Genomic DNA, 18,799 nt, shown 5'->3' with positions numbered 1-18,799 from the left:
TTATATTTCACTATAATTTCTTTTAAAAATTTTCTGAGGTGTTCCATATATGGAGCAAAGTGCACAAATCTTGAAGACAGCTTGATGATACAGTTTGTTGAAATTTTCCATCCACGCATACATGTCCATTTGCTCAGATCAAGACATAAAACATTTCCAGCACCCCAGAAGCCTCCCTTGTGCCATTTCCGGTTTATAACCTCTGCAAAGGCACTACGTATAGACTGCTTTTACTGTGGATAAATTTTGCCTATTCTTTAATCTCCTATGTTTCTTAAGGGACTAGTAGTCGAAGCTAAATGCATTGATGAAACTTGTACTATCTCCCCATGGAGACAAGCCAGACTTTAACATTCATACCATCCCTACATGATGCCGATACTCCATTTAGGCATTGTATTTTAAATCCTGTAGCCTTTAAATACTATTATTTTTATTTTTAACAGGAATTTACTGGAGAGCTACTTTACCCCAAAAGCGTACTTGTGTGTGTCTTCTTTATATTATTCTAGCGTCTCTGGTTTGCAGGGTTTCAAATTTGTTTTGGCATTTGCCTATACAATAATACGAACTTCAGGAGGCCTTTGTTAATCAAACATTTTCTAATACAGTCTTGTCAAGTTTTTAGAATCTTTAAGTCTTATCCATATCACGTTTACACATGACAGTTACCACCTGGCTTCAGACTCTAGTAGGATGTCCCAGAAAAATAGTGGGCTTCAAGTCGGAAAACCTAGATATAAATGCTTTATTTGTAACTAGACCAGCTGAATGATTTGGACGAGAGACTTGATTTCTCTGAACCTTTGTTTTTGTTTTTGTTTTTCCATTAAAAAAAAAAAATTAACGTTTGTTTATTTTTGAGACAGAGACAGAGCGTGAGCAGGGGAGGGGCAGAGACAGAGGGAGACACAGAATCTGAAACAGGCTCCAGGCTCTGAGCTGTCAGCACAGAGCCCGACGCGGGGCTCAGACCCACAAACTGTGAGATCTTGACCTAAGCCAAAGTCAGCTGCTTAACCAACTGAGCCACCCAGGCACCCCATGTTTTTCCATTTTTAAACTGGGTCACAATAAATACTAATCTTAGAGATCAGTTGCGCATAGCTGATCGAATGTAAGGTAATGAACCTTGAAGGATTATGTAAACTGCAGTCTTAACAGCTTTCAAACCTAAGGGATTCCTAGGGGAACCTAGAGGACTTAGTTCTTTAAAGTACAAGCATAATTAAGCCTTTATAATTTACCCATTTCCAGAATGAAGTCGAAGTGGTATATCAACTATTTATTTTTGATGTATCAGTTCTGCCATTGTGGATTTCCCTAAAGAGAGAGACCTAATGTACACACACACACACACACACACACACACACACACACAAATACATACATAGTGGTCCTTTATAGTCATATTATCTGTGATTTTTTCCTTTCTCCCTTCTCTAACATGATACCATTTTTTTTCCAAATTCTGTTAGACAATACACTGATGATCAAAGTGGTTTTTACTGTACTGCTTTAAATTTACAAACTGTTTATGACTTAAGCTAAGGACAGATTAAGACAGTTAAAAGTTGAGGTTGACAAAGGAATGCCCGGGCTTTGTGTCTTAGGAGCGATGACCAGAAGTAAAGATGTAGAAAGACACACCCTCAACATGTCAGGAAGGTGCGATTGGAGACACAAGGGGAATATTCATACCAAGAGACAAAATATTCGTCTTGGTGGTAGTGATTGTGGTGAGTTCAGGATCTGATGAGTAAGGGACTCTTTATTCCAAGCTGGCTGCCAAATTAAATTGTTGTTATACTTCCAGACTTCATCTGTAGTTGAAGGACTTTTCTGATTAATTGAAGATTCCCCACATTTGGACTTCTATATTTGTGTATGTCTTTTATCGACTTAAAAATGCATTCTCTACATTGAGGCACACTATTTAAGAACTAAAGAGACCATCAGTACAAAACGTTTTATGCTTCATATATTTTTTTTGAGGCATTTAAACCGTTCCATTTTATATTTGAAAAAGCTAAGTCTTTTAAAAGCAGAAACAGGCCCTATTCCCCACAGAACAGTAGTTCTGATGAATCCATTAGAATGCTTTATGGAAAAATAAAACAGTGAAGAAATTAGTATCTTCATTATACATATATATATATATATAGGCCTATATATATATAGGCTTCCTGTTTGAATTCTGACATCCTCGTTAGTGATTATAAGTTGGTGTACTCTTGTATTTAAGAAAATTGGTTGGGACATGGACGGGACCCAGGCAAGTTGAGAAGTGATGGGAATCCCATTTGCCATTTTCAAGGATCCATTGGCAACTAATGAAATATTGCTTTGTAATCCCACCATTTTTGCTCACTTTTGCTAAGTGGAAATTCTGATTACAAATGCCAACGATGGTAGAAAATACATAAGCCCTCCTGCTACAGCCTGTTTAAGCCTTTCAGTCAGTTGGAAAGGAAGCAGAATCTGGTAACTAAGCCTCCAGCAGGGACAGCCGTGGTGCCACAGGTGTATGCAAATCAGGACTTCATAAGGGCTTTATTTTTATATGTGAAATAAATAATAATAAAATATAATCTAATGCCTTAATAGCATTCATTTGATGCATTCATTCAATATTTATTTTTAATTTTTATTAAAAAATTTTTTAATGTTTAATTATTTTTGAGAGAGACAGGGACAGAGAATGAGCAGGGGAGGGGCAGAGAGAGGGAGACACAGAATCGGAAACAGGCTCCAGGCTCTGACAGCTCAGAGCCTGACGTGGGGCTCGAACTCATGAACCAGGAGATCACGACCTGAGCCGAAGTCAGACACTTAACTGACCGAGCCCCCCCAGGCACTCCATCAATCAGCATTTATTGTGCTCTGCTGTGCGGGGTCATCCTTTCAGGGTGTGAGAATAGGAAAATGAAGATTTCTGCACTTCTCCACTGTGACCATCTGAGGCCGGTCCAGGCATCGGTCATCTGTCCTCTTGGACCAAACTGCCCATTCTCCCTGAATCCCCTCTTGCTCTTCCAGAATGTGCTCCACAGCAGCTGCATCTTCCCACAATCCTGTCTTTCCTATCACTCTCCTGCAGGTTCAGTGGCTTCCCTTTTCTTGAGAAGAAAATTTCTGAATCTGGCCACATTAGTGTTTCATAGACTATCCCCTAAGTATCCCTCCATCCACCTTCCCCGCCATGTTCTGGCCTGCTGTCTGTGCTTCAGCTTAAGTGGCCTTCTCTCTGCTTCTTAAAAGTATCATATCCCTTTCTGTGCAGGGTCTTTCCACCTGCTGTAATTGCCTACTAGAACGGGGTCCCCAGACATAAGTCTCCTCTCCAGTCCTTCACACTCAGTGGAGTAAACTGCTCACCGCACCCTTCAGATTTCAACCCAAATATTACCTACTCTGTCAGGAAAACCTTCCCCAACCTCCCTGATTTTAGTCCCTCCCCCTACTCTTAGAACATTCTGTTCACTCGAGTACCTGTCCTCCATGATGTCCCCAGAGTCACATCCCTGTCTGGCACAAACCTCTCGGCTCACTGAGGGTTTATTGTTGTATCCAAAGCCTGGAACATACTAGGTCTTTTATCCATGTCAGGTGACTGAAGGAATGAACCAACTAGGTCTTGCCTTCAGGAAGCCTACATTCCAAAAGAGAAGAGCAGACACTTAGAACAAAGAGATAAGGGCTCTTGATTTGGAATTTTCTTACGTTCAGAATAACTGAAATTTTACCTTTTTTTTTTTTTTTTTTTTTTGGCTTATGAGATGATTAAGAAAAATGTATCCAATTATCCCACATTTCATTAGAATCACATATATATATTTTTTTATTTCTTAAGGTGTCCAAGAAACCACTTAGGGCACTTACACTGAAGAGGAAGTAATGCATAATTAATGACTATTCAAACAAGATCATTAAACCCAGCCAACCGCGATCCTGTCACCTAGAGGAACTCTTTGAGAAGGCACAAAATAGTTATCATTCGGAGGCCTTTTCTACTTTCACACTTTCTGGTAAATTGTTCACGTATTAGTGAGATAGCAGATTGTCCAGAGAGCTGGAGAGTTTCCTAATCTGATAGCAGAGACATTTTTGGGAATGCCTGGAATCAAGCAAACACTCCAAAATTGAGCATAGTACTCCAGAATTTCTTCTGGTTTGTCCTCAGTGACCCTAGAACCCAATGTGGCACATCTTTAATTTGACTCCAGTATTAGCCGCAGGGATATTAAATAGGGTAAGTATTGTCACATATTTTTTTTTTTTAACGTTTATTTATTTTTGAGACAGAGAGAGACAGAGCATGAATGGGGGAGGGTCAGAGAGAGAGGGAGACACAGAATCGGAAACAGGCTCCAGGCTCCGAGCGGTCAGCACAGAGCCCGTCGCGGGGCTCGAACTCACAGACTGTGAGATCGTGACCTGAGCCCAAGTCGGCCACTTAACCGACTGAGCCACCCAGGCGCCCCAGTATTGTCACATATTTAAAAGAAGCAGTAGTTCTTGTTAAAATGTTGGGTTTTCTCCCCCCAGGAAGAGATGCCTGATTTAAACTGCCGTGTAAATCTTAATGTTATGTTTGCAGAGTTTCAGTAGTAAAGTGATACAGTAGATTCTATCAGTTGGTATCTCTCCCTGATTAACAAATTAATGTGTTAAATTTACGTTGACCCATCTGTTATCTCCCCACCCCCAAAACCCATTCAAGTGTTTAAAATGAGGGCTGCTATCTTGTATCAGGAGATATTAGAAAACTAGTACATGTATGTATTATCCCTAAGAAGGTTCAGATCGTGCTTGTGTTTAATGGGACACATAATGAAAGGAAAATTACTTAAAGCACTCAGGGTCTCTGAGGATAGTGCATATCTGAAAATTGGACATGTCATTATGCTGGGAATTTAATAGTTCAGTTATGCACAATGTGCCGCTTTTGCTGAGTATTGTTGAAATCACTAAAATATTGTTAAGGTCTTTCCCTAGAGTAACAGTTCTGTTGTCTCATGACAGTATACATAGCAAAGGCAAGAGTTTCCTGGATTTAACTTGTTTTATGTGCTATGTAAAAAATAACGCATTTCTTGTGAAGAAATAGGTGAGAAACGACAGAATTAGAGACCTATCATGAAAATAGTATCAGAAAATAGTATTAGAGTGATAACAGATATTTCTTTCCTTTGAACATACCACTTTGAGAGAATGTACTTACTTCGGGGTAAATAAATAGAATATGTAATTATCTAAAATATATTTTCAGTTTAACTAAAACTTCTCACTAGGTTAAAGTTTCAATAATTTTATTCTGTTCAGTGTCACAGACTTTGGAAGTAATGAAGTTATTGGCCCTTTTCAGTCTCTTTTTATCCCCTCTTAATTTTGAGAGAAATTTGTGCCTCTAGCATAGTTTTATTTCACATTATTAATGAGGATTCTGCCAAGATTAATCGTTTCTTCAAAGAAGCAAACACAATGAGGTATTGTGTCAAGAGCCATGGGAGACAAGTGAGGATGAAGAATAAAAATTAGAAAGTCTGTCACTGCTTTCCCAGTGACTTGAAACATCAGATTACAGAACAGAAGCAGGACATCACACGTCAGATTTTGAATAACATTGAAAACTCGTGATTTACAGGAACCTTATATTAAAAACCACAAAACAAATTGAGATTAAGATACAAAAAGAATATTTTGACTTTAACCTCTTTTAACTTTGTTGTTTTTATTTAGAGAGTTGTCGTGTTTTATGAGTTGGTACAATCATTGTAAAAACCAAATGCTTGCCGTCTCTTGCTGTCAGATTCAGGTATAGGTTATGATTTTAGTTATGTACCTTTCATGCTTACGCACTGATGGGAACACACAACCTCAGAGACAAGTAGGCAACTAACTCATGGGTGTTTTCTTAAGTGTTGGTCAGTTACTGACCAAGGAAAGTGTGTTCCCTTTGAAGACAAGGGAAGCAGTTTGGACCTTGAAAGAGCATAAGCTGGAAAGTATCAAACTTTTGGTTTTTATTCTAGTCCGAGTAGTGAAGAAATTACATGTAGTTAAATACATGAAAATACAATCATCGCTTTAGAATTTTATCATCTTACTCCACTGTCACTAGCCTTTCCTGTCCTTACCGATGGTGTGATTGACATTTCTGGTGATGGAGATCCAGAGAGCCTTCAGAAGGGCGGGGTGCACGGGGTTCTTATTTAAAGTTCTTGCTACATGCTTTATCTCTTCAAAAGTAATCATAAGCTAGGCCTCTACCCTTGCTGGTAGAATTGATGCTTTTGCTTGGTCTGCCCAACAAGATGTTGAAGATTCAATTTGTACTTTTTCTACATTCCTTAGGGGCCTCCCCCCACCATTTTTTTTTTTTTAAACGGAGATGTTTCCATTCAAATTTATACTGCGTCTAATATGGAGTATACCAAAATGTGACGATTCCCAGAGCTTATGGTGGGTTACTCTACAATCACAGAAATCTCCCATACGCCCTATGCATTTTCCTCTGACCCCCAGAACTTGTCTGGCCACTGGTAGTATTTCCTATTCTTCACAGCCCACAAGATTTAACCGAATACCTGCTGTTTACCGGACACTATTCTCGGGGCTGGCCTACACCAGGAACAGAAATCCCGCCTCACGAGTTCATAATGAATGGAGGTTTGCAATACCCCAGCCACTCCTTTGGAAAAGGCTCAAAGTACAAACACTGGTCCTCTATACGAGGAGACAGCAGACTGGAAGGGAAAGGGAAAAAGAACTGAGTTTTAGGACAAAGAGTGAGGGGCCAGCCTCTCTGACTTGGGGCTAACTAATAACTTCCATTAGAGTCTCACACGTTGCCTTGTGTCCCCTCTCCCTCCTGGGCCTTCTCTTTCTCATTTTCTGGGCCGTCTCCTCCTTATCTTTCACACTTCCAAACATTGGAGGCCCTGAGACCTTTTTTTTCTTCTGTATTTATGCACATGCTGGCCAATTTCATTCAGGCCCATGATTTTTCAAAGGATCTGTATGCTTGTGGGGCCCAAATGTGTAGCTCCAACCCAGCTGTGTTCTCTGCACTCCAGATGTGTGCACTGGCAGCCAATTCTACATCTCTACCTGACATTAATAGGCCCATCACTCTGAACCTACCTGAAGCAGATTGAGCTGCCCCCAGCTCCCTTATTCCGCTCCTGTCTTGTGCTCTCTCTACATCAGTAAATCTTACCACCGTTCACCCAATTGCTCATACAAGTGCTCACCCAATTTTGGAGTTATCCCTGATTCCTATCCGTCTCATTTCACGTTCAGTCCATAAGCGAAGGCTTAAAATGAATTCTTAACTTCTTCACTGCTGGTATCCTAATGCAAATTCAGTGTCATTGACCTGTAGCACCTTCCTAACCGACTTGCACTCTTGCCCTTCCAGAGTTTCGCACAGTGTGAATTAGTCCTTTTAAAACAGAAACCAGAACCCTTCCTGTTCAAAACCTAAGGATATTTTCTATTGCACCTGAAAAAAAAAAAATCAGACCTCTTGCTCTAATTGCAAAACCTGGCCAGTCCCCTCCTCTCTACCTCATACCCCCCTTTTTTCCCCCGAATCTTGATCACACATCAGCCACCTTCACTGCCTTACGTGGAACACCAGCTTCATTTTCTGCCTCAGAGCCTTTGCACATGCTATTCCCTCTGCCTGGGCCCTTCTCCCAGGCATAGGCATGATTTGTTCATTCAAATCTCTGCTCAAATGCCACCTTCTTACAGCCTTGTGACCACTCACCTTATTACCCTATCCAGTTGCTCTTATCCCTATTCTCTGATATATGTATGTATGTGTGTGTGTAACTATATATATATAGTTATATAATTAATATATATAAATATATAGTTTTTACTGTAGCCTGGTATTAGGTTCATATTGATTTTTTTCTTAACATTTTATTAACTGTGTCCTCCATTAAAATGCAAGTACCATGAGAACTCTGTTTCACTTATAACTGGAAGTTTCAGAATGCCTGGTATTTGACATGTATTTATTGAGTGAATGAATAATTAAATGAGTAATACTTCCATGGGCTGCAGTGAAAGCCCTATGAATCAATAGACAGGGACATAACAAATTCTGCCTTTCTGCTGATTTTGTCTTCATTATTACCAGAAATTCTGAGAATCAAAGCACGAGATGAATGGAACATTTTATCAAAGAACTCAGAGTCTAGCAATGAACACCTTAGTTTTCTTTTTTCTTATGTATATCATATCACGAAACTGTCTTATCCAGATTCTAAGGCAGTTGTTAATTTTCATATATATTAGGATTTTTTTTTTTTTTTTTTTTTTTTTTTTGCCTAAAGAATGTAACATACTCAAATGTTATTAAAAATGTACGTTCAGACCTCAGGACCCGGGAAATGACTCTATGTATTATAAATAGGGAACTATAAAATGAGGAAGCAATAATGGCAAACTGTATTGTGAGTGGCCAAATTACTTTGTAACTTTGGATTCATCATTTTATTTATTTGCTATTATGTATCTTCATCACAAAGCCAAATAGGTACAGTAATTCATAATTCTGTACTTTCTGGTAAAATACACAGTTAAAATGGGTGAATGTCATCTTTCAAGAAAAGCCATCCCATTTCAAGTGTCTGAGAAGGGTAGGATTTAACTTCTTCAGCTTCTGATGCTTATTTACGTGATAGTTTGGTGGCTGGTTTCCACTGAAGGCCAAAAACACTTGGGCAAAATAATTCATCCTAATGCAGCTGAATGGAATAAGAAAGCAGAGACGCTTGGGTAATTGCAAAGGAATTCAGTTTATTTATGGGACTTTTAGCCCATCTCGTTCATAAAGGATATGAGCTGATTTTAAAAAGTTGATACACATTATGACTTAGGAGGAAGATGAGCCAATATGGGGAGGTGAATATATTTGAAGAGTTCAGTTAAAACACTTCAGCCTGGCACAGTGCTTTGAATGCTTCTTGAGTATGTCAGCTATTTGATGAAACATGCTTTATTGCTTTTCTACTTACATTTGCATAACCACTTTCGAGCAGAAAAACCGCATGATTTTGAACTTGATTATCAAAAAGTCTTGTTAATTGAGTTACTGTCGGGTTGTACTGTTGACTAATTTTTGGTACACAAATATTACCAGAAAAGGTCGCTGAGAAATCCTCCGGGCAATTTATATAGCATTTTGTTTGCTCTTTAGGAAATGATGCCACATCAATTGTCAACTGTCTTCATATTTTGGGTCAGACTTTGGATGCAAGGTAAATGGATATGTTTTTGTCTAAGTGAGCATAGTAGTGCTACACTTAAAAGAATATTAAGACATTCCTTGTCTCTTGATTTCAGTGTTTGGAATTGTAATAAACACTTGTGGGTGAAAACGTATTTTATAAATTACTAATAAATGGCATTCTGTTATTTTTATGATCATATATATATATCGTTATTTAAATTTCAAGCAATGTCTGTAGCAGCTAGGTATGTAACTGAAGGTTGAAGCGGGAATGTATCATGTCCAGTAAAGATGATGGTAAGCTGCAACTTCAGAGGTCTCAGTAGCTTCTAGGTGTGGTAACTGGTGTTCCACACTTGTGGTAACATTTAGCTTTATAAGGACATGAGCTTTATTCTTATTTTACAGATGAGCAAAGTGAAGCTTTTGATTGCATAGTAAGTGTGGAAGTAGGCCAGTTCCCAAGTCTGTGTACTTTCTACTCTGCCCTCCCAGCCACAGGACTGGAAACCCAATCGTTTGCCTAAATACCAAATCCGTGTATCTCGCAGGATTGATTCAGCCTTTAAGTCATACATTTATTTCACTTATTATCCAGGATAGATCTAAATAAAAATTCCTCCATGTCTCCTACAGAGAATACCCCATGATACTCTTGGGTTCTTTATTTTTGCCTTTAAAATTTTACTTGAGGTGTTTTGTATAATAAATGAAAAAAGTAGATGCTATTAGATCCCTTCATTTCCTACTAGAAATAGTGGCATTTGGGGGTCACTTCTGTACAAAGTTCAGCCTTTAGAGGCTCATTTAGCTCATGGCTACACTTCACTCCTAAAACATTTACATCATTTAATGACTTGGTGTAGCAGGGATTCAACGTTTCTTTCACAGCCGTTGCCTCAGAAACCGTTTCGGTTGTGTTGGATTTGGGGATCAGCTGGCTCAAAACCTGTGTTTTGCTCATTATGAAACAAGTACTCAAAATTGCTAGAAAATACAGAGCATGAGTGCTGCCTCTTGATCTGGGCCCTCATTAAGTTGACGGTGAAGACATTTGGGAAAGGTTATGCATTCACAGAGCAATATATTACTGTAAATTCAAGTACGTTGAAAAAGTTTATTGAGGGTGAATTAAAGTAATTGGCTGAGTGAAAGTCACGGATAAGTAACCAAAGTAGAAGCATGTGTTATTTCTATTCCACTTGGTCCTTTTGCAAGGTGTCTGTTCTCCCTTCTCTAATTGCTAGGACTGTCATGAAGACTGGCCTGGAGAGTGTTAAAAGTGCGCTCAGAACGTTTCTGGACAATGCGGCGGAGGATCTGGAGAAGACAATGGAGAATCTCAAGCAGGGCCAGTTCACCCACACCCGAAACCAACCCAAAGGTGTTACTCAGATTATCAATTATACCACGGTGGCTCTGTTGCCAATGCTGTCATCATTATTTGAGCATATTGGCCAGCATCAGTTCGGAGAAGATCTAATATGTATGTAAACCTATTACTTAGACTTTCACTATCTAATAGTACAATGAGAAATTGTAAAAGCCCCATCAAGCGCTGCTTATCCATTGAAATGCACTCTTTTTTTTGCCCCCAGAACATTCGGTTGACATTTGAGTTACAGAAACCATTCTTAGAGAGGTAGATCACTGAATCATATGCATTCACAGAAGGGACCAGGAAGGTAGTGGTGGTGGGCAGTCATTTCCACCTTGTTCAAGTGCAGGTTCCAAATTTTGCTGCTTCTCTGTTCCCTCTTTCCATGGAATTTTTCTAATGCAGTTTGAGCACGGGATGTGCAACATTGTTTTCCAATTACGTCTGAGTCAGTGCACATTGTTCTACAAGCTGTAATTCTGACAAAGTCCGTGGCTAAACAATTGGCCTACTACAGTGGCTCACACGCTTTCTATTTGTAGGTTTTGGTCTGTTTTTATGGATTTAATCGGCTATTTTTGCATAGATTTCCATAATTATTAAAAATATCCACAGAATGCTAATAGCAATGCGAAACACAATGATACGTGACCTGTCCCAATTTCCGACTCTCCTACTGATGTTGAGCGTGAGAGATGTAAGCCCTTGTTAAGTGGGTCTTAATGACATGCCTACTCAGACTCTCCACCTTGTAGGTCTCCCAGTGAAGTACGGTTGTGTGTGAAAACCACTGTGTTACTCAGTGGATAACACAGCCACTACTCGCAGCACATGTCCTTGAACCATTGTAGGAGCACTGCAGTGCAGTGTGGACACGGAACCAGGTCCGGAGGGCAAGGATGATTTCTCCATTCATGTCATGGTATATTCTCCAGGAAATACTAGAAGAGTTGGGATTAGAAATCCAAGGTTCTTAGATTTTCTTTCTTGCCTTTTAAACATGACTTATCGGATCATAGATCACCTATAAGGTTTTATTTTAGTTTCTGGCTTCTCTATAAGATTGGCTTCCCGATGCCTTGAATGTCAGGTCAAAAACAAGTAACTCATGACCTCCTCCAGCACTCTCATTATTGTTCACTTAGGTGTTAAAATAAAAGACACAGTCTTTATATACCTTCAAAACAGGAGACACAATCTGCCTGACCTTCCCAAATATTCTTGTGCTTAATTTTATTCTTGAAGAAATCCTTTTTTCTTCCATCTACAGAAAAGTTATTCTTAAAATGTTCCTGAGAATGTTCCGAATAATTATAGTCCATTCCATAGAATGCTTTCAGCTCCTTAAAGAAACGAATTTTGTTTGAGAAATAATTTTTTATTTCATTTTACATATCTATTTGTTCTAATTTTGCTTTAAAAACAATTTTTTTTAATGTCTGTTTATTTTTGAGAGAGAGAGACACAGAGCATGAGCAGGGGTAGGGCAGAGACAGAGGGAGACACAGACTCTGAAGCAGGCCTCAGGCTCCAAGCTGTCAGCACAGAGCCCGACGTGGGGCTCAAACTCAAGAACTGCGAGATCATGACCTGAGCTGAAGTCGGACATTTAACCGACTTAGCCAACCAGGCACCCCTAATTTTGATTTTTTTTAAAAATGCTAAAACATAAGTATGCCCTCAATATGGAATTTTGGTTTTATTCTAAAATTTCGTACAACAATAACAAGTGTTTTTGTTCTGTTTTTATTTTTCCTTAGTGGAAGATGTACAGGTGTCATGTTATAGAATTCTGACTAGCTTATATGCTTTGGGAACCAGCAAAAGTATTTATGTGGAAAGGTAAGATTTTAAAACTAACTTTGTGTCAATATCTGTTTCAGGTGTTACAACCATTTATTTCAAGTCTTTGCTCTATCATTTTTTCCTTAGTTACACACTAAACAACGAGATCAACATATTGAATTCCTTGGGAGTAACTGAACAATCTTTAAGCTAAATTTGAATTGATACAATAAAACTCGATCAAGTTATGTAAAAAAAAAAAAAAAAAAAAAAGTAAAGCAATAATGGTAAAGACCATATTCAATGTAAAGATTAAACAGAGCATTTATGAGTCCAGCTTATGAAGGAATCTGCTAGAAGAGTTCCTCATATGTATCTGAAAAGCAAATTAAGCATGAATATAGGCAGTTATTAAAACCAGCTTTATTTTTCATGTTTTCGCATTCAAGATGAAGAGATCTTCAGATGATGTGGACAGGTCAAGTTCAGGTGTCCCACTGAATTTTAAAATAAGAGGTCACTCGCAACTTCAGTAAAAAGATTTCTGTGAAAAAGAGAAGAAAAAGACGGCAGTTTTTTTAAAGGCTAGACTAAAGAAAATGACATTCGGCGAGAAGACTGATGAAATAAACCAGTGAAAGGATATCCTAATGGAATAATACTGAAAAGTTGTAAATTCTCCCCCAGTTAATCTACTACGATACAATTTCAAGTAGAAATTTGGGTTTTGGGGTGCCTGGATGGCTCAGTCAGTTAAGCATCTGACTTCCTCTCAGGTCATGATCTCATGGTTCATGAGTTCAAGCCCTGCATCGGGCTGTGTGCTGACAGCTCGGAGCCTGGAGCCTGCTTCGGATTCTGTGTCTCCCTCTCTCTGCCCCTCCTCTACTCGCATTCTGTCTCTTTCTCTCTCAAAAATAAACATTTAAAAAAAGTTTGTTTTCTTTCTTAAAGTTTTTTAAGAAATTTGTTTTTTATTGGAATTTGGGAAATTCATTTGAAAGTTCATTTGAAAGAATGACTCAGAAGACTAGCCAATAAAATTTTGAGAGAGGGAAAAGTAATGCGAGAGTACTCACTCATCTGGCCTACCAACTGTTAAAACTTATAAAGCATCAATACGTAGGGGTGCCTGTTGGCTTCGTCAGTTAAGGTCTGACTCTGGGTTATGATGTCACCACTCCCGAGATTGAGCTGACAGTGCAGAGCCTACGTGGGAGTCTGTCTCTCCCTCTCTCTCTGCTCCTCCCCTGCTCATGCTGTCTCTCTCTCTCTCTCTCTTAAGATAAATATATTTTTTTAAAATAATAAAAAATAGGGGCGCCTGGGTGGCGCAGTCGGTTAAGCATCTGACTTCAGCCAGGTCACGATCTCGCGGTCCGTGAGTTCGAGCCGATGGCTCAGAGCCTGGAGCCTGTTTCCGATTCTGTGTCTCCCTCTCTCTCTGCCCCTCCCCCGTTCATGCTCTGTCTCTCTCTGTCCCAAAAATAAATAAAAACGTTGAAAAAAAATAATAAAAATAATAAAAAATAAAGCATCAATAATTAAAATAGGGTGGCAACTACATAGAGCCAGAACAATTAATCCATATAAAAGGACCACTGAGTTCACTCTGAATATTTTTTACCTGTATTTTCTTTAACACATATTTTATTAACTTTATTTTTTTTTATTTTGAGAGAGAGAAAGAAACAGAGCACACAAGCAGGGAAGGGGTAGAGGGAGAGGAAGAGAGAATCCAAGCAGGCTATGTGCTGCCAGCGCAGAGACTTATGGGGAGCTCAAATCACAGACCATGAGATCTTAACCTGAGCCAAAGTCAAGAGCTGGACGCTTAACCGACTGAACCACCCAGGCGCCCCTACCTATATTTTCAGTTAATCTCTTTTCATATGATTTTTAGGGCTTCAAATATTTTATACTGAGGGAGTTTTATAATTTATTGTTACCTCATTTTTGAAAAATGAATGTTTTTTTCATTTCCATAAATAATGTTAATCTCCGTTCATAGTTTTCTATTTATTTATGTATATATATTTAAATATATATAAAATCTATATATATTTAATTTTATTTGTTTTAGTTATAGTTTAGTTATTGTCTCAGTTTAGTTATAGTTCAGTTTATTTATTTTAGTTGCAGATTAAAGAATAGGCATATATTAAAGGATCATGATAATATCTCATTGTCTTTCCAGAAAATTGATTCACTTGACACTGTCAAGTTTTACAAGAAAAGCCTTGTTTCCTCACATTTTCCTCATTTCTGATTATTATTCTTTTTACTATTTAAAAATACAATAGTTAAAAATGGGATCCAATGTTAATTTCAAAAAAAAAATTTTTTTTTAATGTTTATTTATTTTTGAGACAGAGACAGAGCATGAGCAGGGAAGGGGCAGAGAGAGAGAGGGAAACACAGAATCGGAAGCAGGCCCCAGGCTCCAAGCCGTCAGCACAGAGCCTCATGCGGGGCTGGAACTCGTCAACTGCCAAGATGGTGACCTGAGGTGAAGTCGGACGCTTAACCGACTGAGCCACCCAGGCGTCCCTCCAATGTTAATTTCAAATGCACTTCCGTAACTCCCACTTCTCAGCCATTGTTTTGGGTTTACTCCGCCATTTTTCTTTATTTTATGAATTGCCTTTCATATCTCTTGTCCATTTTTCTATTAATGCGTTATTTTACTGATTAGTAATGAATTTTATCTATTAAAACCATTTTATTTATAGCAAATATTAATCTCTTGCCTGTTCTTTTTCCCATCTTTGTGACTCATAGCATTTTTATAACTTTATAGTGCTTCTATATGAAACTATGTAAAGATAATATCTTATGACCTGGGAATTTTTTTTTATATAATCTGTCAATTATTTCACGTGTGTTTATTCTTCTTAGTTTAATATTTTTAGAAAAGTGGTACCACACTCATAACAGCTAGAAGTTAAAATATTTATCTCTGGGGCACTTGAGTGGCTCAGTCTGTTGAGCCTCCGACTTCAGCTCAGGTCATGATCTCGCAGTTAGTGAGTTCTGAGCCCCAGCTCAGAGCCTGGAGCCTGCTTCGGATTCTCTGTCTCCCTGTCTGTCCCTCTCCTGCTTGCACTTTCTCTCTCTCTCCCTCTCAAAATAAATAAACATTTAAAAAAAAACTTATTCTTTTAGGTTTTTCATTCTTTTTGTTGTTTACATTTAGCTTTTTAATCCTTTACTCATTCAATAAAAATTTAGTAAGCACCAGGTTCTGTGATAACAACCGTAATAAGCAAGATAGATCCCTACTCTCAAAGACCTTAGACCTAATGAGGAACAAAAAACAAAACAAGTAAAGTGAAGAATGTAATATTGGCAGCTTATCATGGGTCAGTGAGCACACAATAAAGAGAATGACATGGGGTGTTCAGAAATGTATGTTTTAGAACGTTTTGAAACGCAGAACTTTCCTCCATTCAACAGAAAGCAGGTAGTAGGTAAGTCAGGTATAAATAGGTGTGTGTCTCCTGGCTTCCATTTTTCTCAATGAAATATGCCTCAGCCAAGTGATGATTCAGAAAAGAAATGTAAGAAGTTTGAGGAAAGTAGTGAATGTCCGGAATGATCATCTCTGGAGTAAGCAGGGAATTTACTGAAAATGAATCTGAATTTCATGTTTCTCTTTAGGTGTTATGTAGAATTCAAATTAAAATTTTAAAACCATCCTCCATGTGGAAAGTATTTATCTTTAAGTGAAATGTCGTTGACATACAATGTTATATTAGTTTCAGGTGCACAGCTTAGTGACCGGACAGTTCCCTATATTACACCATGCTGACCACTCTGAGGATAGTTACCATCTGTCGCAGCACAACATTATTACAATATTATTGACTGTATTCCTTATGCTGCACTTTTCATCTCTGTGATCTATTTTATATCTAGAAATTTATTCCTCTTGATCTCCTTTACCTAGTTCACCCATCCCCCAACCTCCTCCCAAAGGAATGATTTATTAAATATTTCTTTTATCTACTGATTTAAAATAAGACCTTCATTCTCTACTGTGGTAATAGATTAAATAGGTTATATTTCTAGAATCTCTATTTTGTTCTGTTATTTGACTTTTTAAATTATTAGATCAGTACCTTGTAGCCTGAATTGTTAGTACTTTATGATACATTGTAGTATCTGGTAATCCAAACTCTCTCATAACCTCAGCAGTGCTCTCATTGTTATTCTTTTTACCTCTGGGTTTTCCTTGATAAACTTTGGGATTCTTTTGTTAGGATCTAAAAAAGATACATTTTTTTTTTTTATTTTTCTTGCAGTTATAAAGTCATTTGGGGAGAGTATAAAAATGAAAATTGGGAGGGGTGCCTGGTGGCTCAGTCAGTTGAGCATCTAACTTCGGCTCAGGTCATGATCTCGTGGTCTGTGAGTTCGAGCCCCGTGTTGGACTCTGTGCTGACAGCTTGGAGCCTGGAGCCTGGTTCGGATTCTGTTGTCTCCCTCTCTCTGCACCTCCCCCTCTCACACTCTGTCTCTCTCTCTTAAAAATAAATAAACATTCAAAAAAAATTTGTAATGAAAATTGGAAGATGAGTAAAAGATATCTTGGAAAAAATGAAAGAGTGTCACTGTACTAAGAAAAATGTAGGTATCTTAATAAGCATCATATAAAAAACCTGCTATTTCCAAAATACGAATAATCACAGTTGGTCTGAGAATTACTAATTGAATCAAAATTTTAAAGTAAATTATTAAATAGTTCACATGTATTATTAATAAAATAAAAGGACTTGTCCAGTCAGATGTAAGAGAATTCATTACTTTGGGGTCATATATGAAACATTTTAGGCTATTAAATTCTTAAATAAGTATATTCTCATTATTTTCAAACTTTTATTGAACTCCTATTATGTGTCAGAAATTTTGCAATTCTGCATCCCAGTTTTTAGGTAAGGAAAGCAAAACAGAAAGAATGAGTAATTTTCCTAAAGTGATACAAGTATCAGGAATAAGTTTGGGACTCAGGTCTGTCTGAATCAAAGCCTGTTCCCTTTGTGATTTCTTGCTGTCCTAAATTATTTTTAGTAATAAAATGTTATTCAGTGTTTGAATTAAACTCTGTGTTATTCAGTTATTCAGTGTCATTCTAGGAAGAGGTATTTTCTCCTAGCTGACTAAATGTCTAGTCATTTTTAATTAAAATATTAAACTATTAGGTGTTGTTAATTTTATGTAGTCATATATTTTTCCATTAGGAATTTAAAGCTACCAAAGAGAATTGTATGATCTTTTCTTAATTAGATAGATTTTATGGACTCTTAAAGTAAAATATTTATGTAAAGTAATTTCAGGAGGTCATAATATGCTGAAATAACTCATATTGTCCTACATTTAATAAACATGTGCCAGCGAATCCTTGGATTATGTAGGTAGCTAAGGGAAAGAGAGAATTTTTTTTTTAATTTTTTTTTTTAGCGTTTATTTTTGAGACAGAGAGAGAGACAGAGCATGAACGGGGAGGGTCAGAGAGAGGGAGACACAGAATCTGAAACAGGCTCCAGGCTCTGAGCTGTCAGCACAGAGCCCGACGTGGGGCTCGAACTCACAGGCCGCGAGATCATGACCGAGCTGAAGTCGGCCGCTCAACGGACTGAGCCACCCAAGCGCCCCGGGAAAGTGAGAATTTATGTCACTGGCAGGGGGAGCCATGGGTCGTGAACTGCCCTGAATCAATTGATCCCAGAATGATTCCTTAAACCTCTTCCTTCCCTTAAAAACGATGAATCAATTTTAACTGTTATTAATAGTTTTTGGTATATATTATGTCTTAATACTTCATAGCTACCTTGAAATTACTTAGTAAATTTTCAGAAAATTGTATTACTGTGTTGGTATCACTACTTTATTTTTTTTTTAATGTTTATTAGTGCATTTATTCACCTAGTAAGAATTCTTCCTCAGTAGGTCATTATGTTTAAAAAAAGAAGAAGATGTAAAGAAAGGAAGCAAAGCAAAAGAAATGTCCAGACTCATGGGGGGGATTTGACAGGGTTTTTCTTGTTATTTTGGTCTATAATGTTTTAACTTATTTTTTAATGTTTTATGTATTTTTTTAAATGTCTCAAAAATATGGATGTATTTATTTTTGAGAGAGAGACAGAGCACAAGCAGGGGAGGGGCAGAGAAAGAGGGAGACACAGAATCAGAAGCAGGTTCCAGGCTCTGAGCGGTCAGCACAGAGCCGATGCAGGGGTGGAACTCACAAACCATGAGATCGTGATCTGAGCTGAAGTCAGACACTTAACTGACTGAGCCACCCAGATGCCCCAATGTTTTATTTATTTTAGAGAGAGACAGAGACCACAAGCACGGAAGGGGCAGAGAGAGAAGGTCCAGAGGAT

At 38.0% G+C, this 18,799-nt stretch overlaps 1 protein-coding gene across 4 annotated transcripts in view; it reads left to right on the top strand.

The window, feature by feature from the left end:
- The window catches only part of RYR2 (ryanodine receptor 2), a 760,386-nt gene that overhangs the window by 604,314 nt on the left and 137,273 nt on the right, over window positions 1-18,799 (top strand). For all 4 annotated transcript variants that reach the window (XM_086679587.1, XM_086679586.1, XM_086679585.1 and 1 more), the window contains 3 exons: window positions 9,218-9,278; window positions 10,498-10,736; window positions 12,389-12,470. In XM_086679587.1, the coding sequence (XP_086535713.1) occupies window positions 9,218-9,278; window positions 10,498-10,736; window positions 12,389-12,470 (382 nt within the window). The remainder of the gene's footprint in view (window positions 1-9,217; window positions 9,279-10,497; window positions 10,737-12,388; window positions 12,471-18,799) is intronic.

This window comes from Puma concolor, chromosome D2 (genome assembly GCF_028749965.1).
Source record: "Puma concolor isolate L17-30 chromosome D2, mPumCon1.1.hap2, whole genome shotgun sequence".
Classification (NCBI taxonomy): domain Eukaryota; kingdom Metazoa; phylum Chordata; class Mammalia; order Carnivora; family Felidae; genus Puma; species Puma concolor.
Note: the sequence above shows the minus strand (reverse complement) of the source record. Positions and strands in the feature narration are given on the sequence as shown.